General features: G+C 47.8%; 1 protein-coding gene across 1 annotated transcript; it reads left to right on the top strand.

Annotated features, from left to right (window-relative positions):
- The first annotated feature begins 3,235 nt into the window (after window positions 1-3,235).
- Window positions 3,236-26,329, top strand: LOC112111151 (glyoxylate reductase/hydroxypyruvate reductase-like). Its single transcript, XM_024206449.2, has 9 exons — window positions 3,236-3,485; window positions 10,197-10,327; window positions 11,456-11,528; window positions 12,950-13,066; window positions 14,093-14,181; window positions 16,328-16,432; window positions 17,918-18,053; window positions 18,584-18,714; window positions 25,625-26,329. Exons 1-9 carry the CDS (start codon window positions 3,319-3,321, stop codon window positions 25,744-25,746), a joined length of 1,071 nt encoding a protein of 356 aa, XP_024062217.1. The 5' UTR covers window positions 3,236-3,318; the 3' UTR covers window positions 25,747-26,329.
- The last annotated feature ends 319 nt before the right edge of the window (window positions 26,330-26,648 follow it).

The raw sequence follows: 26,648 nt of genomic DNA, 5'->3' as shown, positions 1-26,648 counted from the left end.
GCTGCTACTCTGAAATTTGTCTGCAGAGTTATTGTAGTCATGTTGGTCCCAGGCCATGAGAGCGACAAGGTGGGTGAGGTAATGTCTTTTACTGGACCAAATGCTTTTGGTGGAAGGGACAAGCATTCATGTGTAGCTCAAACACTTGTCTCTTTCACCCAGGGCCGACGAGGGGGGGGGAAACCGGTACAAATTACCAGGGCCTGGTGGTCCGGAAGGGGGCCCAGCTTCCCTGGCTTCCCCCACCTTCTCGTAGGCCCTGTTTAGCCGGTCCGCCCTTGCTGGGGGGCCCGAAAAAAAAATTTCACCGGGGCCCGAACCCACTCTCGGCGGCCCTGCTTTCACCAATAGAAGTTGGTCCAATAAAAGATATTACAGGAGTTCCCAAATTTTTTGCCTGCATGACCCCATTTTGAGACTAACTGTTTCCTGTGACCACAGACAGCAACAAAGCAACATACCGATCAAGGAATCTAAGGAGTTTACACATTAAATACATTATTTAATGCTCCCTGATGTGACACATGGACTTGTGTGTTGCGACACAGCTTCTTGAAGTCCGGCGGCATGGTAAAAATTGCACATCTAATCTCTGATGCGACATCAGCGGTAGATTGATACTGATGGACCCAAATGCGCTTAATCCAGCTTCGCACAAATACACGCTCACAAATGGCCCCGTCAGTTTCAAGGCGCATCTTGAGAGTGCAGGACATTCGTTCTTGACAGGGAACCGGAACTCTGGGAGAGAAAGTTGGGCATAGGTTCCTCACAAGAATCGATCGCAGGACATTTCGATGAGCTATTCAATTTCAGCTGCTGGCAAACCCTTGGCATCAGACTCGCACTGAAAGGGGTTTCGTGCCCAATCAGACTTTGTCATCATGTCCAAATCAGGGTAAAAGGATGCAAACTGTTCCTTTGTGTGGCGGAGATGCTCAGCCATCACCTGCGTGGGAGGCTGAATAATTTCACTGTCAGCCAGGAACTTGCAGAGCTGCAGGGAGGAGTTATTTGTTGTCTTCAATCGATTAGTCTTCCAGAAATCATTTCCTTGGTGAATCCTGTGATTCGATCACTCAGCTGACGGATGTGGGTGTTCTCTCCTTGGAGACCTGTATTCCATTCCTTCACTTTCCCAAATATGCCTGTGACATAGGCACAGCTTCCTTTGGTCACACAGGAAATCAGTGACTCTGCTCTTTGTGCAATCCATTGCATAGGCACCCAGCTCGTCTCTCAGTTCAGAAAATCATCCCAGTATTTTTCCTTTCAAGGGCCAATGAGCTTCAGTGTGGAACAAAACCAGGTCATGGACGGACCCTGGGTTTTCACACACCATTGCAAACAGCTGCACACGAAGAGGATGAGTCTTCATGTAGTGCACAATAGATGAGACCTGGACTCAGAGCTTTAGCTGCCAGGTGTTCTCTGTGAATCGTGCAGTGAGTCCACACAGCAGATGGAGCAACTTTCTTTACCAAAGCACACAGACCTGGTTTGTGGCCTGCCATAGACAGCGCTCCATCTACACAAAAGCCCACTCTGCGATCACATGGGATATGTTTGTCTTGCATGTGGCACATCAAACATCCCTTGTGCCATCTCATGTTCAGAAAGAGGCAGCGGAACAGAATATCTTCAACATCAACTTGAAGAGCAAAAGCATCCGTGGGTTTCAGGTGCTCCACCAGTGCGTTATCCTGATCTGCTGCCATCGCCGCAATCCTTCGCTTCACTGTGGTGTCGGAGAGTGGTGTGGCTTTGAGTTGGCTTGCCTCAGTTTCCCCACACATTATCTTTACCATATCGATTGCAGCTGGAAAAATCAAAGTCTCTCCAATGGTGTGAAGCTTCTTGGCCTGTGCGATGAGGTGTCACCTTTTAAGAGTGGACAGAGACGGACATGGATCGTGCACTTGTTGACGTGGAAGTTCTTTCCAGAGCTGGAAAAATGACCTTGGTGTTCTTTGTGAAGGGTTTCCTAGTGTGATTTAAGAGTATGAGGCTTCATGCTTCCGCTAGCTAACTGTGATGCAGCAGGCACTCCCGCCTTTCTTCATTCTAGACAGAATCCCACTGGTGAAGCCATGTGCAAAGGAAACATCATCATATTTGTGAGCAGGTTTCTTATGCTCTTGTTTTTTGTTCATAACTGCGTGGTGAGACTCGCTGCTGGAGGCTGAAGCAGAGACTCTGTAAAAACAACTCCATTGCACCTCCGATCACACATCAGAAGGAGGAATTCACTGGTAAGAAATGAGGCCAGGATGGAGGAAGGCCTGTGCGGTACCAGGGCAGCACGGAGACGGTGCCTTGCAATGATTCTTTGTCCTTCAGTGCCAATGGGGTACTCAGGGGGGCATAAAAGTAGACATGGCCCCTGCCTTAAGGAGCTCACAAGCCACAGCAGATTCCCAGCTCAGAAAAGGCCAGCACAAGCTCCTACCAGCTCAAGCAGAGAGGAAGCTCTGTTGATAAGGCTGCTGCCCACAGAGGAGGATCTTTTGCAGTCTGGTCTCTCAGTTGGATGCTTGCACAGCCAGATGGTACAAATGGCAAACTGGCATCCGCACAGCCACCTTTCTACAGCCGGCGTGTCTGGACCTGCTCCACAAACACTGCACCAGGAGGCTGCCATTTTACAAAATGTCAGCCTCTCACAACGTGACTTCGCATGCACCGTATGCTCTTGGCACGGCATCCGTGGAGCAGGTCTGGACACATTTGGGGGCAAACAGCATCGTCGCACGGGCCGAATCTGACCCATTGGATCTGCTGATGGTGCAAGCCCATTTGGGGTTGCGACCCACAATTTGGGAACTGCTGAGAAAATGCCTCACCCAGTATATTTTTTGACATAGTCCCATGTAAATATTTCTCAGTCTTTGTTACTTCACAATTCAAAAGCTAATTGTTTTCAAACAGCTATGGGATCTCAACTGCAAATAGAACTGAGGAGAGCCCCCAAAGCTCTTTTTAATGCAACAGGAAACATAAACCAACAGTTGTTTTGCAGAAGTTCACTTTTTTCCCTAAGTCACAAAGGTTGGCGTGAGCTGTGTTTTCTTATTAACTAGGTTTTCCCTCCTCACAGTCCTTGTCTTATTTAAACTGCTAGATTAAAGAAGAGTGTGCAAACATAAACTGTGACAGGTCAGTTCAGTAAAGAGAACCCGGCCTCACCACTCATTGGTCCAAGGGATCTTATCACACAACCTCCCACTCCCTGGTCGCACAAGCTCGCTGAACTGACTGGCACAGAAATATCTCATCCAAAGTCCTGCTTTCGGACGCTGTCAGTGCCTTTGCTCTGCAATGCGGACGCTCGGTCGTTTGAGACGGCTGAAGACGACGCTGGTGCCAGAGTTCCACAGCTGGTGTAAATTACAAGCGCCAAATGCAGCTGGGAAGCAGTTACCTAGAATCTATGTGACCCGGCGGATTCCACCGGATGGGATGAAGATCCTGAGCCAGTCAGGGCTGTGAGTATTCCTTTTACAGCCAAAACCTCCCCTGGGAAAAGAAAGGCAGAGCAAAGCCCACCATTGTCAAACATTGCAGTCTGTGGAGTAACAGTAACGTAAAACTGGAGTAACTAAAAGGAACCCCCTGCCCCAGTATGTCAATGTCTCTGAAGTCAGTCCAGTTGGGTTGAATGTGGACTGTAGCACTGAGCGAATCATTAACTTCCAAGGAAGGAGAAGGTGCTAGATTTCCAGCAGGTCCATGGTGCATTTCTCGAATGCTTGAGGTTCGTCTGATTCTATGATTCTATGATTCTAGCTTGGAAGCAGACTCTGAGGCTGAAATGCTGGCCCCACTGAAGGCAATGGAAGCTTTGCCATTGACTTCAGTGCAACCAGAATTTCACCCCAGGTGAGGTGAGAAGTTGTTCGGCATCCATGAATTCATTACGCAGAGTCATTTCGTGGGGTTGGACATCTCATTGCGAGGCTGCTGTTTGGGTTTGATACAGATGGAATCACAAAAGTCATAGCAATGTGGCTATTGGGAACTCAGTTTGCCTTGGCAATGATTCGCCTGCATTGTAAAGCTACTGTTCTAAGTGCCGTTTTGCCATTGAAATCCAGGGAAATTTTACCATAGTCTTTAGCAGTAGCCTTTAACCAGGATGCCTGCTGGAATTCACAGGCATCCCAAAATGTGTGACTACTGTTGTTTTTATTAGATGTGCTGGGGAAAACAGTACAAAAATGTAAGATTTCAGTAAAATTCCTTACATTTAAGCCAATGAAAGGCTAAGGCATTTATAAAGCTCTCTTCTGCAACAATGTCCCTTTACAATGTAAAAATCAGACAGCGTTCCAAATGATTGCAAATATCATTTTAATATTCTAACCAAATATACATTTCAAGCCTAGAACCAACAGTAACCTGACTTTACATGACAAATCTCTCTGAAAAAATTAGATATTGTTGGATTTTCTAAAACAAAATATTGAGCTTTGAGAAACCAAGTTAAATGAGGGCAGAAAAAATAGCGAGTCTTAATTAAAGAGCGTTTGATCCAAGTGGGAATTAGATGCTGAATGGATGAATAGGCTGAGTGGCTAATAGGTGAAAGTTAAATAATCAAACAGTCAAAGAGTTAGTTCAGAACTCTGTACAGTTACTCAACCTTCAGTGGGGTCAAAACCCAGAAGGCCATGAATGGTGACCGGACTGGGTCCGCCTGTCCCGGGGCCAGGTCAGCATGGGGACAAAGAAGTCAAAAAACCAGCCCTGAGGCTAGAAATTCCATCTCTGCGTGGCACCAGAAAGCATTGTCTATGCAAAACGTGAGTGGAATATGGAAATCCAAGCTGGTTCGAATTTTTGAGTTACAAAATCGGGCGGGGGGTGAGAAGTGGGAAATCAATTTTTTTTTTTTCTGAGCTGGTCGAAGTGTTTGAAAATTTGAAGTTTTAAAGAGTTTTTTAAATTCAGTTTTTTAAAACTTGAAAAAAGTCCCCATGGTCTGTCGGAACTAGGCACGGTGAGCTAAAGGAGCTATTTAATGAGTATGAACAAGTGCATCCGTAGCTGACACGTGGTGAGATGCTTCTGACAACAGACGTGTTCACATCTGTGGGTACAATCTACATGGAGTTTGAATGGCCAGGAGAAAGAGAGACTTCACCACACAATTCAGCAGGGAACAGGATAGCAGTGAAGGGAGGTATTTTCAAGACTGCCTAAGTGAGTTAGGAGCACTGTTTGTAGTTCTAGCCAAACCCAGGAATGTCACCCCAGACCCATGAGTATCAGTGGAGTCACTAACACCTGCACATTAAACTTCAGAGGGTGCTACTACGCTTGCTATTAGAGCATCAGTGGCTGTGGGAGGGGGAGTATTTCTGGGTCTCTTGCTGACTACTGGGGAGTTCAAACCATTGCCTGACCCATCCCAAGGCCATGACTGGATAGCCGCAGTCAGTGGCCCTACTCGGTGCTCTGGAGAAAGCAGACGAGGTGCCTCAGAAGAGAGTCAGGATGAAATCAGGTCACTCCACACACACCAGAGGAGAGCTAAGGTCAGTGGGAAGGAGTCCTGGGGAGAGAGCATGTGAAAACTTGAACCTCTAAGTAAATGTGCAAATTTGGCCTGTTGTCACCCCCTCTGAACTGCAGGGTCAAGGTTGTGCGCCCCACACACGTGGGACCCTGTAGAATTGTCCAGCCCTGGTTGGCACTAGACAGCTATCTGTGCAGCAGTTCCAGATTGTAAGTGATATTGACATTGGAACGAGCAATATCTGTGATATGGGAGTAAACTTCGAGAGTCCCTGGCCCCGCTGATCACTGCCATCACATACAGTGTGCTGCGTCTCATCCTGCCCCACAGGAGCTCTAGGGTTTAGCGCCATCATTCGGTAATGTTTGGGGAAATGAAGCAATTTCGTATCATTCCTGAAAGCCAGAACCTCGCTGTGCTGGCAAGACAGGCATAATAAGGGCAGGCGCGGTGCCATTTCAAACCCACAGGCTCTGCCAATGTCCTGCAGTCCTGACCTGGCTGTAGTGCTGCCAAGCAGGTGCCAGCCTGCCTGATGGTTTGTCCTATGGAGGAGAGAGATGTCAGCCATTTCTCACCCATGTCAAGCTGAGGAAGGGACTCCTGGGAAAGCCCCTGTCCACCGCTGGGAGAGTTAGTCAAAGATTTTCCAGTGAAACCATTTTCTCATCGGAAAATAGGCTTTTGTCAAAATGTATTTTTCTGCAGAAAAAATGTTGTTAGACGTAAGTGTTTCATAATGAAATATTTTGGGGAACGAAACCCAATTGTTCATTTCAAAATTAAGTGGCGCCCCCCCCCACACACACACACTTTCCAACACTGTTTTCCAGCTGCCAAAAGTTGGAAAGAACCCCTGCTTTTTCATGCCATTTTACTGTTATAGTTAAAAAACAACAAGAGTGAAAAGGGGGTTTTCTCCCCACTTCCTCCCTTTTTTCCCTTGGAAATGGGGGGAAGGGGGAAAACACCCAGACAGGTTTTTAAAAACGAATTTTGGAGGGCTTTATAAACCAAACCATTCTGAAGTCAAATAAGTTTTCATTCGGTTTTAAAGTTTCCCATAGGAAATCAGTTAAACCAAATGGATATGGATTTTCCCCCCTGCAAATCCCCTTCAATCCAAATCGCATTGAAGCCACTAGAGAGGCTCCCAGTGACTTTAATGAGTGCTAGCCTGTATATGGAAACAGGAATTGCCCTGTAATACGGTGACCTACCCTTTCAAGGACAAGGAGGCCTGAGGCAGGCCAGCCAGTCCTGTTCAATCAGCCCAGCCCATGCCAGATTACCTGCCTCCCAGCCTAAGAGGGCTGGATTAATTGGGGTCAGGTGACAGCCTGAGACATGGGGGGGCCTCAGGAAAGGGTTGAGAAAAGACAGTTGGGTAGAGGAATTGCAGGGGGTGGGTTGTGGAGGGCCGGGAAGGACTCCAGAGAACGTGCCTGAGAATCAGTGCTCTGCCCCCCGAGTAAGAGACACTTAAATGGAGCCCTCCGGGCGGGCTAGGAGAACCCCAGCGGAGAAAGAATTCTTCAGTTGGTTGCATAGTTGTGACTCTGGCAGGGGACTGAAATCTGAGAGCCACATGAACCCTGGGAGAGGCTGAAATCTGGCTGAGGAAAACTGAGGCAGGCAGAGCCATGGGTGGCCAGCAGGGACTGCTGCAAGGCAGGCGTGCCCTGCTAGGACGTATGATTTACCACAGATGGGGACCAGGGGGAAAGGAAAGTTTGGTACAATTCCCTGGCAGAGATTCCTCCTAATCCTTCCCTTGGAGGGGGCAGGCTTCACCCCAGGCCTTCTCCTAACGGAGCAGAGAGCAGCTCGGCCCTCCCCACAGTGCCACAGAGCTGGGGTGGTTTGCTAGAGATGCAGGCCTCGGCAGAAGCGCTGGCCTCCTTGGTGCCAGGCTAATACTGAGTGGGGCAGGGTCACGAGTCCACGTGGCGTTGTACAACTTGTCCCTCCCATACACTGCTTTGGTTGCTAAGGAGCCCATAGTGATCTAACTAGAGAGGCAGCAGGTGGCCATCAAGGTCAAACTAAAGTTTTTGCCCAAGTCACCACTGTGTGACCCAGTGGTGCTGGAACGCTTTTTGCAGTGGGGGTGCTGCCTCTCCCTGTGCCGCCTCTCCCCAGAACTGGGGCCAGGACCAGGCCGTGGCTCTGGGGAAAGTGGGGGGGGGGGGGGGGACGGGGGCGGGGGGAAGGGGGCGGGGGCGGGGGGGGGGAGCAGAGCCCCGGGGGCGGGTCCTGCAGATGGGATCCCGGCGTGGGGCCAGGAGCAGAGCTCCAGGTGCAGGGCTGACGGCCGGAACCCCGTGCAAAACCTGGGGGTACTGCAGCACGCCCCACACCCCTAGTTCCCATACCTATGGTCTGACCCTGGTTTTAAGCTGGCGCAGCTGCTGGTTTCGGTGGAATTACACTGGTCTAAGAATGATGGAGCAAAGTAAAGAATTGGGCTGTATGTCTTCAATGGTGTTTTGAATTCACACCGCCCCTCCCAAACAGACGTTACCACAGCCCCCTCCTGTGTAAAGAAAGAGGTGTTTCCTCACACCTTTAGTGCAATCACCCACTTTGACAAATAGGGAGTTAATCGGTTCACTGCCACTGTTTAATATGCAGTCTGGAACCAAGAGTAAGGAAAGACTCAACCCATGAGTCTCCGCCATGAGATCCCACCACTAGAATCTAAAGGACATGGTATTTGGGGGTAGGGACCATCTTGTGCCTCTGTGTTTGTACAGCACCTGTACGATGGAGTCGTGGGGCCTTGGCACCCCTGCAATAGAAGCACGCTAAGTGATTTCTTCAGTTGCACCCATCCCGTTGGTCTGACTATGAAATTTCTCCTGTCAAAGCTTTAAAACTCAAAATAAGCAGACAGTCATTATCTCTTTTAATAAAGGAAAATTAAAATGCTGCTCCTTAGAACACAATTGCCCAAAGATTTTGGTTGCAGCCAACTAATTACAAAATCCCATGCCTAAAGAAGGATTAAATAAACTGGGCTGGTTAAAATCCCTAATGGAGAAAATATGTTGTTTTCTCCCCTACAGGAAACCTTCCAATTCTTAGACTGTTACTGCAAGATTATTTTTATAACAGCCTAAATACATGTGTTTGCACTTCAGTGAGCACAGACTTTCATCTGGTTAATAGACTCCCAATGTCACAAAACCTGAAACAATGATGCCAATTTTTGATCCACATGTAAAATCTCTGGCAGTGCAACCTGCAAAAGGAAACGAATCACTGCTGTGAGTGGGGTATGATGCTCTTGATGCCTGAGCAATGCGAAACTGAGACTGATGACAGGCACCAAACCCTCAACACAAAATTAAATTCAAAACCTGGCCTCTGGCTGGGCCGGTGACCTAGCCAGGAGGGGAATATGCTTCTGTCTAGGATAACTGGGTTCTGCATTCTTGCTCTTACTGCTGGTGGGGTCTTAGAGCATTGCAGGGATTAAGGGCCAAACTCATCCCTGGAGTAAGTGCACTGGCTCCTGTGGAGTCACACTAGGAAGGAATGTGGCCTCTCAGATGGAGAGTGGGGTTAGGTCTCAATTCGTATAGCAGTTAAACACAATATAATAATGACGGGTGATTCACAGAATCATGGAATCTCAGGGTTGGAAGAGACCTCAGGAGGTCATCTAGTCCAACCCCCTGCTCAAAGCAGGACCCAGTGTAATTCTGGAGTAACTCCAGCAAAGCGAATGGATTTACATGCAGAAAGTGACCACACATCTCAGTTTTACTGAGCCCATCCTGTTTGTCCATATGAAGTGTCCCAGTGAAACTGACATCACCCTCCACAGCATTGTCTTTTTACACCTTTCCCACTTGTGTTACTGAATGAAGTCCCTCTTTCAACACGTAGGGACACACTCTGCTTCCAGTTACGCTGGAATGCTGGACCGAACCCAAGGAAGTTAGTAGAGTTACACTGTATTTACACCCAAATAACTGAGACGACAATTGTCCCAGGAGGACAATAGAACTGGTTACAGTACAGTGACAGGAAACCATTCGCTAGAGACCATTCAAGATTTGACACCAAACACTGCAGTGGTAACGGTAGCTCTTCTGAAACTGCCTCATGTACAAATTAGGTATCTGATAAACCCAGACTTTTAATTTCAGTGGTTCTCTTCATTTTCTGATCCTGTTTGGAGAAATAGATATCGCTTGCCCCGAAAAAATAATTCACAAGCAGCACACACTGAACAGACACTTAGCACTTCTGGGACACGTTCTCCTTTCTAACGGGCTCCATTGTAACTTGGCACAGAGCTCGCTGGTCCAAGAGCGGGCCAGAGAACATGCTGTGCCTCCAAGAGCCATTGCTTCCTGCCCTGCTATCCCCTGGATCTGTGATGTTCTAGAGTAAAACGTCACCGCAGGTTTCCCTCGCCCAGCCCACGGGCCCAGCCAGCTGCTCTGATTGTCCAACAAGGTGAGTACCCAGGTCTCCTCTCAGTCTCCCTCTAGCCTCTTGCTCACAGGGGTAGTTGGGAGACTAGCCAGACATTGTCTAGCGTTGCAATCTGAGCAGGAGGGCAAGGGGGCTTTGCTACCTGGTAAGGGCTGTAGCAAACTAGCCCTGTGTGCTTTACAAGCCACAGCCACGACCCAGATACGTTTCCCCGTCTCTCCTCTTGCAGCTGCAACATTGAGCAGTGGGATTCAGATGAGCCAGTGCCACGCTCGGAACTCCTGGAGAAGGTTGCTGGGATTCGAGGCTTGTATTGCCTCCTGACAGAGAAGATAGATGCCGAAGTGCTGGACGCGGCAGGTAGGGCATCGGATACTTTGAAATTGTCTGTATGGCAGGAGCAGTGGCGAACGAGATGCCCCCAAACGATCGTGCGTTCATGTCCACTCATGCTAGCGTGCTCCCATTTTACATTATTGATGGTCAGGTGTGGAAGCTCAGCAGCTGAAATGGGCTTTGAAGGGGCCCTTCTACTTCCCAGTGTGTTCATCTGGCATCTACACTGGAATCAGTCCATGAGGCAGGTTTCTTTCTGAGTGGCCATTTCCCTGATTTGAATTAGGGTTCTGCATGCACCCTGCTATTTGGCTGGGGGGTAGCCGGGGGTCTGTTTGGGTAGCTGAGGAATGATTTTTAAAATCACTTAAAGAATGAGGATCCTGTTGTAATCCAATGCTATGAGCTAAAGGAGTAAATTCATTAGCAAGTAGCAGTAGTAGGCTTTTATCCTCAGTTGCAAGAATCTGATGCAACTCACCCTCTGAGGAGCGCTGCACAGGTATAACACAGTGGGAATGTGAGACAGCTGTCTGCAGAACATGGTGTGGTGAGGGGCCAGGGAGGGTACGACGATGCTAAGATAAGCACCCATGCCCTAGCCAGTGGTCACTGTTGTGGTTGTTTGCAGGAGGAGTCATAGAAGGTTACTAGCACTATAGAATAATAGAACTATAAGGCTGGAAAGGACCTCAAGAAGTCATCAAGTCCAGGCCCTTGCGCTGAGTCTGGACTAAGTAAATCTAGACCAGTCCTGATGGGTGTTTGTTCCACCTGTTCTTAAAAACCTCCAGTGATGGGGATGCCACAGCGTCCCTTGGAGGACTACTCTTGAGCTGAACTACCCTTAGAGTTAGAAAGTTTTTCCTGGTATCTAACCTAAATCTCCCTCACTGCAGATTAAGCCCATTGATTCTTGTCCTACCTTCAGTGGACATGGAGAACAATTGATCCCCGTCCTCTCTGCAACTGATCTTATCATAGCTGAAGACTGTTTTCAGATCCCCCCTCAGTCTTCTCAAGACTCAAGCTATTGAATGTGTGCAGTAGTAGATCTGGCCTAGCACGGAGGTGAGGCTGCCAACGTTGTTACACAGCCAAGCTCTGGTTGGATGTGAACGTCAGTCCATTTGTTCTCTCCTCCAACCACAGGGCCCAGCCTGCAGGTGGTCAGCACGATGTCAGTGGGCTACGATCACGTGTCTCTGGAGGAGCTGAAGAAGAGGTACAATGTGCTGTTGTGGTTTAGTCACAAGCTGTACAAATGCAAGAGTCACCGCAGTCCTGTCTCCACAAGGAGGGAAATGGGGGTCGTTTAAAGGTCTGACTGCCCTTGGGCTGGCTCAGGAGCTCCTTGTTACATTGGAATCTCAGTCACTCCCTACTTTCTTAGGAGCATGGTGCCGTCCATCAAGATTATAAACGATGCCAAAGCAGACATCACGGGAACCACCTCGTTTAGCACTAACGTCTATCACCATCCCCACCCTTCCTGGCCCTGTCAGCAAGACAGCCAAAGAGGTCCTGGGTTTGGAGACTGATGGCTCAGCTAGGTCAGCAATAGGAAGTTAGCAAGGAGAGCAGCCAGGCAATCCCTGGTCTTTGTAGAATGAAGGACCTCAGTCCCAGATCTGGCCCCTCCCTCGTTTGTTTGTCTCCCATACTTAGGTGACCTCTGTGTCTTTGTGACCCCTCCCATCTCCTGAAGGGGAAGTCACTGCGAGTCCCCCAGGAGCTCCAGCCCCTTCTTGAAGGTTAAATAGACTGGCACCTTGCAGGAGCAACAAATGTGTTTTACAAGAGAAAGTACCATTCAGTGTGTGATTATCTAATGCACAAAAATGAATAACGAGCCACATAAATATTATTAGCATAAACAGAACCGCACAGCATCTGCTCTGCACCACACTCATCCTCCTTCTTCACAGTCAGCCACCCCACCCGCACTGTCCCTGCTTGCAAACGCTAGCCTCACCTTTTCCCCTGCCATGATGCCAATCCCCAATCTCCTCAAGTGGCCCTTCTTAGGGTTTTTTTTTAATGCAGTTGCAACGTTCCCTGGAAAAACCCAATTCCTGAAACAGAGTCAATAGGAGTCAATAGATGCCTCACCCCAGTGTTGAGTTATATTTAAACCCCGAAATCTCCTCAGGTGGAATGACTAGATAGGCCTCCATTTTCAGAAGTAGCTAATGATTTTGGGTAACTGTCTTGACACGTTGGGGGGGGGGGCGGGATCAGTTTTCAGAAAGCATCGAGCGCTTGCTCTCTGGTAATCAGCCCCCTGGAAATGTCTCAAGTGTGGCCTGAAAAAAAAACAACCCAGTGCCAAAATTTGGTTCAGCTATAATGCTCAAAGTTCACCAAAATATTTTTGTAGAGGCTCAGTGACTTTCAGCGAGTTTCCCGTCCATCACGAACCTTCAACCAGATGTGCTGGGTTTTCCTACTGAACTTTCGCACAGCTCTAATCAGAGCTTCAATCCAAGACCTTTCTGTAAATCTAGAGAAACATTTATTTCTGAGGACATGTGGCATAACCTTCATATCCTAATGGTCTAGAAACACTTCAGGTGCGACCGTTCCTACATTGAGAAGACTCCAGTAATGTAACGGTGTATTTGTTATTTGTGTCCTTTGATGCAGAGGAATCAGATTAGGATACACACCAGACGTATTGACTGAAGCAGTTGCTGAACTCACAGTTGCTCTTCTTCTGGCAACCTCCCGTCGACTGTTAGAAGCTGTGGATGAAGCTAAGAAGTAATTTTTTTTTTGTCTTTATTCAAACTCCCTAGTGAAAACTGTTTATGTCGAGTCTGTCGGCAGGAAGTGAAAGACCAATGTTTTGGTGAGTAAACAACCAAAAGATGGGGAGTTGGACATGTATTTTAGGAGCATATTCTCCTCTCTGTGATTAGTATTTTTATAGATGATACTTCACATGTCCTGAGATGAGAAAATATAGTCTATGGGTATGACTGCGCGGCAGTCAGATGTGTGACTTCAGCACGTGTACACATACCCAAGCTAGATTTGATTCAGCTAGTTTGAATAACAACAGCAGCAGCAGGGGATTCACACAATGTATATGGAGAACAAGCATGTTCAGAGTTAATGATGTATGAGGTATTGTTGTAGCTGTGTCAGTCCCAGGATTTTAGTGAGACAAGGTGGGGGAGGTAATATCTTTGATTGGACCAGCTTCTGTTGGTCAGAGAGACAAGCTTTCAAGCTTACACAGACCTGAAGAAGGGGACGGGATAGCTCAGTGGTTTGAGCATAGGCCTGCTAAACCCAGGGTTGTGAGTTCAATCCTTGAGGGGGCCATTTAGGGAACTGGGGTAAAAATCTGTCTGGGGATAGGTTCTGCCTTGAGCAGGGTGTTGGACTAGATGACCTCCTGAGGTCCCTTCCAACCCTGATATTCTATGATACCTCCCCCACTTTGTCTCTCAACAATGGCTAATCTAAGGTTTGTGAGGGAAATAAACCATTATTGCTTCAAAGCAAAAATCAACCACTAATTAATGAGGGTTAGGATGAAACTTTCCCTGGGGGTAGGTTATCCCATAGCTGCCTGCTATAGGTGTTCTTGCAACTTCCTCCTGGCCAGTGTTGGAGACAAGACTACTGGGCTAGTTCGAGCCTTGGTCTGACCCAGTCTGGCAATTCCTGTTAAATGATCAACCAGAGCTAAATAGAAACAGTCTCCACATTCCAAAGTGCAGGGGAAAGGTGGATGCTGTACTGTGTACAGCTGAAATAGCTTCCAATTATCTTTTAAAGCGGTGGCTGGGGAACCTGGAAGCCTCTGTGGATGTGTGGCTATGGTCTGACAGACAGCACTGTGGGGATTCTGGGACTTGGAAGAATAGGTAAGTTGCAAAATCCGTGGAGAGTTTTCATACAGAGCTGGCCAAAATGGTCTGTATTTTGATTTCTTTTGCTAAAAAATCAAATGGATGAAAAGAGACCAAAAAAATCAAACAGAGTTAGAGTCAAAATCTGAATATTTTTGAAAAGTGTCAACAATTTAAAAAACCATGAGGTTGCTTTTTTTTACATTTCTGTTTTTGTATCAATGAATATAAAAAAGTAGATCTGTCCAACATTTTAGAATTTGCCAATTTTTTAAAAATTTTTTGCAAAATTCTCCTCCAATGTTTTGGCTGTCTACAGAACTGGGCAACATTTTTCAGCGTTTGAGAATGAAGGAAACATGGTGAAAAAACTTTTCATGAATATTTTTCCTTTTTGGATCAGTTCTAATAAAAACACCATTAAGTGCTTCCACTTTGTTGCTTATACATTTCTAATGCTCCAGTGGTGGATAGATCTAGATTTCAAGTATTGATTTTGTATAGGTCTGATAGTCTACTACCTCACACCGTAAGACCTCATTTATACCTGTGCAATGTCACTACCGCTGGTATAAACGAATGAAGAATTCTTATATGGCATTCTACACTTTGTACATTTGTCAGTAGAGCCGGGCAAAATTTGCTTGGCAAATAATAAATTTGCCACAGAAAATGCATTTTTTGCGAGGCACTGAAACTACTTGAGAATTCTGGTCAAATTTGGCAAATAGTTTTAACCAAAAATTGATTTTTTTCCCCCTGAAAAAGTTGAAATGGTTCATTTTGGCCATTTTGAAACAAAACATTTTGACTTTTTGTTTGAAGCAATGTTTCATTTAGAAATGTAGCTAATTACATAAAAACAAAAAGGAAGATTCAAAGCACCTGAAAATGACCCAAAATGAAATGGAAAACTGGTAAAAAATTGTTTCAGGTCAAATAAAATGTTTTGGTGACCCCAAAACTAATTTTTTTCAGGGTTCCCCCCCCCACAATGAGAAATACTGAAAAAAATCAGTTGTGGTTTGAAACCAACCAATTTTTTTCAGATCCCCCGTCCCCCGACCAAAACATCAATTATTCACTCAGCTCTGCTTCTAAGTGACAACATAAAGTGTTGGGCAGTGGAAAACCTTTTAGCCTTCGATCTGCTAAAATCCTTTCAAAAACCACTAAATTCCACTTAAGCCCTACTAAATCCACAGGGGTGACTTTTGCCCTCACGGCACGGTGTAGAGCAGGTTAGGATTACGATAAAAGTATTTGCTGTATTTGCACATTGGCATCAATTGGATTAGCAGGTGATCAGCACCTCTGAAATTGGACCACTTTTTAGGTGCCTAAATATGGAGTTATGTCCCTAGATTTAAAAATGTCGCCTCTTTGCCTCAGTTTCCCCATCTGGACTGAGAGCAGACCTAATCCTGTTTGTTTAGGCACCCCATCAGGTTGTCATGAGACTGAGTTGGTGCTTGTAAAGTGCTTGGAGGAAGAAAGGCGATTGTTATTAGGTTTCTTTACCGTCACCACAAGAAAGTAGGACAATGGATGCACTTCCTGGGGCACGGTTACTTGCCAGACTATTTAATAACGGCACTAACCAAATCCAATTGGTTACCAAATCCAAGACACAGGAGGTGTTCTTTGCAAACAGAAGTGACCTAGACCAGGTGCACTTGGGCTGGAAGTTATGGTAGGGGCTCAGCATCTCCCACAGAAAGCCCTCGGCTGAAACACTTGGGCGAGAAGAGGTCCCAGACTGGCATGTGGATGCCTGTTCTTCATGGCATCATCCCATCTCGACACTGAACAGATTATTCCCCTGTGTTCAGTAAATCTGGCCCGGTTATTCTACAGTGATCTCTCCACTCAGCAAGTCCCTCTTCCCTTGGGAGTGGGCTGAGGGGTGGTGTCTGGAAGGGACTGCTGCCATGTCCTGAGAGCCATGCAGATTTGGGGGACCCCTCACAGATGTAGGGAAGTGGACACCTGCTTATCCCACAGGGCAGTAAAGCCCCTCTCCACAACATGAAGATGTAAAGGAAACTCACCTTAGGGATTCCTGCCCCCTGCACACTGGTTCTCCTGCAGAGGGGGAGAATTTGCACAGCAGATGAGCAGCGATAAGGTGGAACTCATGGCTGTAATTCCCACTTTATAGGAGCAGCTGTCATGGCCCGGTTAAAGCCATTTGGAGTCAAGAGATTCCTCTATGCCGACACTGGCCCGAGACCTGACATGGCCACCAAGATCCCGGCCGAGTTTGGTAAGATGGAACAGAGCATTTTTCAGACAGTGGAGAAGTCCAGCTGGAATCCCACCTCACTAATGCAAAACCTGAACTGCCGGAAAGCCTGTTTTCCTAACTACCCGACTAGGGAGCTTCCCGCCTTGCATGTGTATGGGCTGTGAAGTGGAAGCTTTAGTTTAGATTAAAAATAGAGGCAGACTGGGGTTCCCCCAGCCATCCTTTCAGAACACCCCCATTTAAAAGCCCTGAGTCAAGCCTCCCCTGCAGAAAATATGAGATTGGCATAGAAATGATGAGATTTTAAAAATCAGAAGTAACGGATTCCTTTTATTTGCGTTGTGGTTTCTGAGCCTGTAAGGGTCTCATCTTTTCATGTTTTTCCGCAATCGTGAGACCCGGAAATATGCTTTTTATAACAGTTTTCAATGACAGCTGAGATTCTCATGGAAACACATGACTCCAGGAGCTGGGGCTTTAAGAAAAATGCTCAATTTTGTGAGACTCAAGATCAAACCATGAGAGCTGGTGACCTCCCTTAAGTCCAGAGAAGCAGTTTGGTTTTAAAGCTTTTCCCTCCTATTTATTTAGCCACAAGCCTTTTTGTATCATTTCCAAGGGGTAGCCCATCACGTCAGCATATTGCAAATGACGTGGTTGATTCAAAGCCCAGGGAAGTCACTGAGCACAGATGTAATTAAGTGCGACCAATCACCCCCATGCCGTATTATCCCGACAATACGCACAGAAAGAGTTTGCCCCCAACTGCCATGACTGCAGACTTTAAAACGGTAAAATGGCTCTTTCTGCAAATGTATTTTTAATGCGTTTCGTTGGTGTAACTTGCTCTGTGCCTCGAGGTATGTCTCCCAGACTAGCCAGCATGCCCATTCTCAGCTGGGCATTTTGAACTGTGACCTGCTGATCAGCCGCATCCACCGGGGCAGGAGTGGGGGAGACTGCAGGCCGAAGGGGTGGGGAGGAGCCGCCACGTGCTCTGCCCCAGGGCCCCACAAACCACCTCTGGGTGCGCTGATTGCAGATGGGAAGGGCTTGTCAGAAAGCTGCAGGCCTGTGGAACTTGGAGGATGTCAATAACTACCTTAAACTGGACTAACCAGTTCCACTTGGAGGAAATTGTTTACATGAATTTACAGTAAACGTAAAATATTTTGGGTCCCCAAGAATATTCAGAGTAGGGCCATAGGATTGGAAGGGGCCTCCTTGGACATCAAGTCCAGTCCCTCCTACAGCAACCCCGTATATCATCCCGTTTACAAACTTATCAAGCTCCATCTTAAAACTAGTTCGGTTGTCTGCCCCCACTGCTCCTATTGGAAGGCTGTTCCATTGCCTCGCTCCTCTGGTCAGAAACCTCTTTCTAGGTCAGTCTGTTATCTGTGGACTCTGGTCAATGCAGCGCAAAGATAAATCCGAGGGTTTTTCCAATGGTATGTGCCTTTTTTTTTAATCTCTGCAGCCTTTCTGCTTTATTCTGAATAGTGCCACTGGAGGAATTGGCTCGGCATTCGGACTTCATCGTTGTGTGCTGTGCCTTAACTCCTGAAACACAGGGCATCTGTGGCAACAGGCTTTTCTCCCTAATGAAGGATACTGCCATCTTTATCAACACCAGCAGGTGAGGTAGGACAGGAGGGAAAGAAAGATCTTCGAGCCGAGGCTCAGCAAGATAAACACACAGATGTCACACTGGAGAACATAACCTTCTGACACAAATCCTTCCATGATCACAGAGGGAGACAAGATTTATACTCCCAACTCTGACGGCATCCCAGCTCAATAGAATAAAATCAACTTTCAAGCAATTATTAAAAATAAAAGGCTTACGTTGGTGTAATCCGACAACACGCTGATGGAGGGAGATGTATCATGACACAGGCAAATCCCATCCAGAGGATTCGGTCTCATTAGATAAGCTGATCCCACACATAATACAGTATGAATCATGCCGGAGGACAGAACCGTAAGCCCCTGGCCTCAGAGTTTATTATAAAGCAGCCTTTAAGATCAGACTGCTGTGCACTCCAACTTTATCCAACCCCGTTGTTCAAGCTTTCACCAGATAACTAAGGCTCTTAGCTGCAAGAACAGCTACACAGAGAAGATGTCCAGAAGTTGATAGATACTTTGTTTGTCTTTTCCCTACAGGGGCGGTGTAGTGAACCAGGAAGACCTGTACCAGGCATTGGTCAATGGTCAGATTGCAGCGGCTGGCCTGGATGTCACAGAGCCGGAGCCTCTGCCTACAGATCATCCTCTTTTAAAACTTAAAAACTGCGGTGAGTCTGTGTTGAAAGCTGCTGAAGAGCAGTGGCTGAAAATGGTGATTTGAGAATTTAAAACTATGACCTGATTTCTAGAGCAGGCAGCCTCTCCTTGGGCTGGTTTGTAGTTGTTTCGATGGGACAGTATTCCTTTGGAAAAGGCAGCTGCATTGATATGAAAATGTTTGGGGAGCGCGTGTGAATTTTGACAACATTTTTGACCGGAGGAAGTTGACAGTAATCATTCAGACATTTTACATTTCGTTTCAATATTGTCAAAATGTTTCATGTCAACAAGGTAGAAATGTTTCATTTTGACTTTATCATTTCCATCCATTTCAGTGAAACTTTTATATTATATTCAAATCACAATTGTAATATTATATTAGATTTGTAGCTCATCATTACTACTATATATACTAATTAATATTTCGTGTTATATTACAGTATAATGGTTTGACACTATCAAAACAAAATGTTTGGATGTTTCCGAATTAACATTTTTTTTTTTTTTTTAATTTCTGTTCTGTGGCAGAATTTCTAAATTTTGACCAATTCAGAATGAAACCAAATGTCAAATGTCAGAATTTCCCACAAAATAGAAATTCCAGTTTCCAGCCAGCTCAGGGGTTCATTTCTGCGTGTTTGTTTTTCCAATGTTCTTTACAATCCTGTGGATTCTGCATATCAATTAATCTCCTTTAAGAGATGTGCATCCTGGAATAAAAAATAATAGGTCAGACCCTCAGCTGGTGTAAAACAGTATAACTCCACTGTAGTCAGTGGTGCTGCACCAGTTTATACCACGGTGCATGGAGAAAGACACAACTTTAACTCTGCATTAAAACAGTCTTGATTTCCATGATCACATTATTTCTTAAATAGTACAACATCATACAAAATGTTTGTGTTATATACACCCTTGTATATCTTATCATTTTCCCCATTCTTTTTCTATGACCACTAATTTCATTGTCATAAAGGGCCAGTAAATCAGTACTGATTTAGGGTCAGATCCTCAGCTAATTACATCACATGAGGATTTGATCCTTTGACTTTATGTGGTACCTTCCCTCTAATTTCGTAATTTGGTCAATACTAGTGTACTGTATTTTCTTTCCAGTCAACAGAAGTGAAAGTCCTTTAAGGGCAAATTAGGGAAGGAGGCAGTTGACTACAAATTTGGTGGCTTAGATGTGCCCGTACATTTTCACCCTTACTCTAAGACAGATACTGGATGTGTAAGTATGGCTTGCAGTGTATTTCCATGGGCCTCGCTTGTCTGGCATACACAGAGTAATACATAACACTACAAAATGTGTATCTAAAGCTCTAGGCTATTACATTTATTTGACAACTCGCATCTCCTATATTCCTTAACGATGTGCTGTAATGCATCCACACAAGGAGGCTGAATTAACCAGTTGTGATACAGATCCCCCATCCCCACAGTATCCTCAGTGTATTTATTGTCAGAACATCCCTCAGAGGTAGGGAAGTGCCATTGTCAAGATAGATTAAGTGACCAGAAATCTGTGGTAGAGCAAGGAATTGAACGGGTCTCCAGAAGTGCAAGCTAGGGCCCTAGCCGCTGGACTAGACTTCCTCTCCAATTAAGGTTGCATGGACCACCTTGACTGTCGGAGGACTCATTGGGGCAATCCTCCTGTTCCAGTGACATATTTTTCTCTGGAATTTCTCGTGGGTTTTTAAAAGAAAAAAGATGAGGAAAAAGAGAAAAAAGAACATTCAAAAGCAAGTGCTTCACTCTGCAGAACGTTGCTGGAGTGCAAAGAATTCATAATGATGTGTAAATTCCATATTGTGGAACTATTTAGCAAGATACCACCAGAAAAACAGCGCCCATGCCTTTAAAAGGCCCACACCAGAGCTCTGGTCCCACCAACCTCAGGAGCTGTCCAACAAGCCCACCAAAACAGTGTTATACAAAGAGTGTCAGAGCGCTCCCTAACCCTCATGGCAACTTACAAGAGGCTAGTTCTCGCCCTATGCTCCATCACCTTCAGGGGTGGCTCTAGGCACCAGCGCAGCAAGTGCGTGCCTGGGGCGGCAAGGCGCGGGGGGTGGCGTGCCGGTCACTGTGAGAGCAGGAGTCAGGCCGCCTTTGGCGGCATGCCTGCAGGAGGTCCGCCGGTCCCACGGCTTCAGCGGCAATTCGGCGGTGGGTACGATGAAGGGACCGGCAGATCACCCACAGAAACGCCGCCGAATCCGCGGGACCAGTGGACCTCCCGCAGGCGTGCCGCTGAAGGCTGCCTGACTCCCGCCCTCATGGCAACCGTCCGGAACGCCTGACTGCCGTGCTTGGGGTGGCAAAAAACATAGTGCCGCTCCTGGTCACCTTTGAGCTATGTTCCAGTGGGAGAGTTGCTGAAAAGGGTGGCAAGGATATTTTTATAGTGGGGAACATGTATTTGCTTTACTCCCCTCCTTAAATGGCTGAACTGTGTTTGCTCAAACTACCAAAACAAAATATCCCATGCAAGAAGAGACCAAACCTAAAACATCGTAGCCCCAAAGCCAGAAGCTTCAGTAAGTTCTGAGTGAGATACGCGCAGGGCTGGTGCAACCATTTAGGCAAACTAGGCGGCCGCCTAGGGCGCCTAGTGGTTGAGGGCGCCTAAAAGCCGATCCACGTGGTGCTCGGGCACCAGCAATATTCAGAGCCAAGGGCCCAGCTCCAGCAATACTTGGGGCCGTGTGTCCCCCCCCGGCCCCACCTGCAGCCCCCCCCCACACCTTCCCCGAATGTCCCCTGGCCCCGACTTGCTGCTCCCGCCTTTCACGGCCCCCGGAGTCTCTGTCCGGGAGCAGAGCCTGTCTGTCTTTGTCTCCTCCATGCTGCTTCCCTGCAACAACTGCTGCAGCAGAGTCCTAGTGCCCCACTTCTCCACCGCCAGGGCAGACTGACTCTGAGCCTGCCCTTCCCCCTCAGACCCTTTCATTTTCCAATGGGACCCTCCAGCGGCACAGGGGACCCTCCTGCCCACAGTCACTGCTCCTGCCCCATGCTGGGCAAGGAGGCACCCCCATCTCTCACCCCCAGTGAGGCTACAGTCAGGGGCAACAGCAGGGGAGGAGGCACACGCAGCGCCCCACCATGGGGGAGGCGAGGGAGATTCCAGGACCTGAGAGGGACCCTAGGAGCACATGCAGTGACAGTGGTGGGGGTGAGTGTGCTGCTGGGGGGGGGGGCGGGAAAGGGGGACTCGTACCCCAGAGCTTCCTGCTGCTGGCAGGGGAAGAGCTGGGGGGAGTCCTCTCTGGCCCCTGTCCCAGAGCAGCCTGCCTGCACCCCAAACTCATCCCCAGCTCTGCCCCACCCCAGAGCCCACACCCCCAGCCAGAGCTTTCACTCCCCCACTGCACCCTCAACCCTCTGCCCAAGCCCTGAGCCCCTCCAGCACCCCAAACACCTTATCCCCAGTCCCAGCCAGAGCCCTCATCCCCCCACACCCTGACCCTCTGCCCGAGCCCCTCCAGCACCCCAAACACCTTATCCCCAGTCCCAGCCAGAGCCCTCTCCCCCCACACTCCTACTCTCGCCCTGAGCCTCTCCCACACCCCAAATTCCCCATTCCTAGGCCCAGACAGAGCCCTCACCCCTGCACCCCATCCCTCTGCACCCCTCCCATCTCAAAACTCCCTCCCAGAGCCGGGGTTAGCTGCCGCAGGGGGGGGGGCTCCCCGGGCGGGGTTAGCTGCAGAGGGGCGTAGCTACTGCGGGGGGGGACTCCCCGGGTGGGGGGTGTGGTGGGAAGCTGCTGCGGGGGGGCTCCCCGGGTGGGGGGCTGGGTTAGCTGCCGTGGAGGGGGTAGAGTTAGCTGGGTGAGGGGGGGGCGCGAAACTTCCTTGCACCGGCCCTGGATACGCGAGACTGGAGATGCCGTGTTAGAAGGTAAACTGCTATATGAACTTACCTACAGCGATAGCAGCTACCGCCCCGTCTGCTAACATTCAGGGGGCTAGGGTCTGGACTGGCAGTGGGATACCGAGCCCCAGGACCTGTGCCGGGCAGGTCTAGAGATCATGTTTGACAAATAGCATGAACTGGCTCTTGTCAACCCATCTTTAAAGGTGTTGAACTGTGTCTATACGAGGCGTAAAGTTATGTCTAAAAGCATTGGCCCGCACGGTGTCAAGCATGACCTATTTCCTTAGTCTAGGCTGGGCCTTGGTTGCCAATTTAAAACCGGCCCAGCTGGGTAGTCATTACCACATGGTGACAGTTAGGTGGCCTGTGCAGAAAGAGTGCAATAGCTTTGCCATGTCCAAGGATCAGAGCTTCACATCATACCAAACTGCCAGGTGTCAGCTCCTTGGGGCAGGGACTGTCTTTTTGTCCTGTGTTTGTACAGCGCCTAGCACCGTGGGGCCCTGGTCTGTGGCTGGGCTCCTAGGCACTACAGTAATACAAATAATGATAACAATGAGCAGTAGTTTGCACCTTCACTGATCATTCCAGAAGTGAGCCCAAGGAGAGGCTGGGCCATGGAACTCACTCAAAGCTCTCCCCAACCTTTCTTGGCAGGGCAGTAGCTAAATAGAGGCATGCATTCTCCTAGGCTGCCACTTTCCAAGAGCATTACAAATAAACACACATGCCGTCTCCTTCCCCTGCGCACCCCCAGGAGCCAGGCTCATGTGCAGACCAACCGGCGCGTGTACCTGCCTGCGGTCCAGGGACATCCCTGTGCATATTATGCCATCCATAGCAATAAAAAATTTAAGTACATCAGAAGCACGAAGCCTGCTAAACCACCACTAGGGCCACTGGACGATCAAGGTGCTAAAGAAGGTCGATCTAGGACGATAAGGCCATTGCGGAGAAACTAAATGAATTCTTTGCATCGGTCTTCACGGCTGAGGATGTGAGGGAGATTCCCAAACCTGAGCCATTCTTTTTAGGAGACAGATCTGATGAACTGTCCCAGATTGAGGTATCATTAGAGGAGGTTTTGGAACAAATTGATAAATTAAACAGCAGTAAGTCACCAGGACCAGATGGTATTCTCATAGACTCATAGACTTAAAGGTCAGAAGGGACCATTATGGTCATCTAGTCTGACCTCCCGCATGATGCAGGCCACAAAAGCTGACCCACCCACTTTCCCTGAACTCAGCTGTTGAAGTTTCCAGATCGTGATTTAAAGACTTCAAGTCGCAGAGAATCCTCCAGCTTGCGACCCCTGCCCAATGCTGCGGAGGAAGGCGAAAAACCTCCAGGGCCTCTGCCAATCTACCCTGGAGGAAAATTCCTTTCCGACCCCAAATATGGCGATCAGTAGAGTGAAGGAACTCAAGTGTGAAATTGCAGAACTACTAACTGTAGTCTGGTTTCAGAGTGGTAGCCGTGTTAGTCTGTATCAGCAAAAACAATGAGGTGTACTTGTGGCACCTTAGAGACTAATAAATTTATGTGGGCATAAGCTTTCATGGCCTAAAACCCACTTCATCGGATGCATGTAGTGGAAAATGCCGTAGGCAGGTATATATACACAGTACATGAAAAGATGGGAGTTGCCTTACCAAGTGGGGGGGTCAGTGCTAACGAGGCAATATAATTAAAGTGGAAGTGGGCTATTATCAACAGTAGAATACCAAGGGAGGAAAAATCATTTTTGTAGTGGTAATGAGGCCAATGTATGAGGAGAGATTAATAAGACTGGGACTTTTCAGCTTGGAAAAGAGACGGCTAAGGGGAGATATGATTGAGGTCTATTAAATCATGACTGGTGTAGAGAAAGTACATAAGGAAGTGTTGTTTACTACTTCTCATAACACAAGAACTAGGGGGTCACCAAATGAAATTAATAGGCAGCAGGTTTAAAACAATCAAAAGGAAGTTCTTCTTCACACAATGCACAGTCAACCTGTGGAACTCCTCGCCAGGGGATGTTGTGAAGGCCAAGTCCATAAAAGGGTTCAAAAAAGAACTAGATAAATTCATGGAGGATAGGTCCATCAATGGCTATTGGCTAGGATGGGCAGGAATGGTGTCCCTAGCCTCCGTTTGCCAGAAGCTGGGAATGAGCGACAGGGGATGGATCACTTGATGATTCCCTGTTCTGTTCATTCCCTCTGGGGCACCTGGCACTGGCCACTGTCAGAAGACAGGATACTGGGCTAGATGGACCCTTGGTCTGACCCAGTAGGGCCATTCTTATGTTCTTATGTTCTTATCCGTCTGGTCGCTTTGCCTGTTCTGGTCTTGTGAGCCACCAGGGGAGTGACATTTATAAGAATCCAGCAGGATTTGACTAAAACATCATCTTAACTTTAAAAATCCTTTTAAAACCCTGCAGGATTCGTGTAAATTTCAATCCCCTGCCAGCTCACACGGACAGAGCAGGCAGGCAGAGCGGCGGGTCGATGTGACTTGCATGCAGACAAAACACAGCTAGTAGGTCTAGTCTTAAGCCAGCCATTCCTGGCAGTGTCCTTTCAATTCTCCGGGCTTGCAGCCCCCCTTGCAAATTCGGCTAAATTACAAGGGGCGGAGAGGCCTCTGTGAAGAGCCCAATTCCCCACCTCTGTCATACAATCTGTACTTCCCCCCTCCTGTCTTGAAACGTCCTCCTGGAATCATTTTAGCTAGGCAGCATCCCTGCCTGTTGTATTCCCATGCAAAGTGCAGCCGTGCAGGTGAGGGCCCTGACAAGATCCAGCATCAGTGGAATCCTGGTGTCTTCAATGGGCTGTGGCGTAGGAGCTGAGGGCGGTCTGTCCCAGCAGCCGATCGTCTCCCATGGCCAGGGCAAACGCTGTCAGGGGACATCTGCACAGTGAGTGATGAACGCTGCTGAGAGGGTGAAATTCACAGGGGCTCAGGCCCTTTGATTGCGATTGCAGGTCCCGCACCAAGAAATGATCTCGCTGAACTTTGTTCCCTTTCCGTTTGCAGTTATTCTCCCCCATATCGCCAGCGCTACGGTGGCTACCCGGAACGCCATGGCCGCCTTAGCTGCCAGCAATTTACTGGCAGGCCTTCAGGGAAAAGCCATGGGCAAGGAGGTGCCACTCTGAGGGGGACGCAAAGCACACACTCTCCTTGTGCTCACCCTCCTGCAAATCGCCCCTGGCCTGGATGAATGCAGCCTGCCGTTGCTGGGAGCTGTTTGATTGGCGGAGGTCCCCTGGCAAACTGTTGGAGGGTGAGAGCACCATTGTTTTCTTCACCGAGAGAAAGAATAGGCCAGTTCTACTGGTGTCCAGCTCTTGGGAGCCAGCAGCCCATCTCCCTCCCCTCCCATTACCAACGTGCTGCAGCTCAGCGTATGTATTACATATTGTGCCGTGTCTCCCCACAGCGTTCGGTGCTGCTGGAGGGTCTACGGACAACCCCCCCTCCCCCCGACATTAGCAGCTGGTTACAGCGAGTGTGTTCTGCTCGTTGCTGGACGTGAATGTCACCAAGAGATAAGCAATCGCTTTCGAATGTGACCTTTTTTCTTAAAGCTAACTTGGCATTTGCTAAGGGGGAGAGGGTTCATTAAAATTGCCTGTAGTCTTATTGTGCATTAGGCAATCAGCAGGGAAGATCTCCAGTAAATTTGCATTTTTAGAATGGGCACATTCCCAGAAATAAAATGTATAACATTGTTATCAACCTTGGTACTTTTTTTTTTTTTTAGTTTAATTTTCTTTGTGAATTCAGATTATGTTCTCCTTGTTACGCTGGAACCTCTGAAAGCTACTGTCCATTAACGACGTGAAAAGACCTTTCCATTTCTACTGTGTTCAAAGAGATGGTTGCCAAACTGCAAAAGTTTTGATGTTCCTAGTTAACCAAAATGAAATCTTTATCCCCACCTCTTGTATTCTCTTCCTCATATCTTAGTGTCTTATTTCAGTGCAGCATGTTACATCTGCTGCATTAAGAGTAAGATTCTCAAGAGTTTTATTTTTCATACTATGTGCTTCATTTG

The sequence above is a fragment of the Terrapene carolina genome, unplaced genomic scaffold, assembly GCF_002925995.2.
Source record: "Terrapene carolina triunguis isolate 2854851 unplaced genomic scaffold, T_m_triunguis-2.0 Scaffold35022, whole genome shotgun sequence".
NCBI classification, from domain to species: Eukaryota; Metazoa; Chordata; order Testudines; family Emydidae; genus Terrapene; species Terrapene triunguis.
The sequence above is the reverse complement of the archived record's forward strand: the minus strand, read 5'-3'. Positions and strand labels throughout refer to the sequence as shown.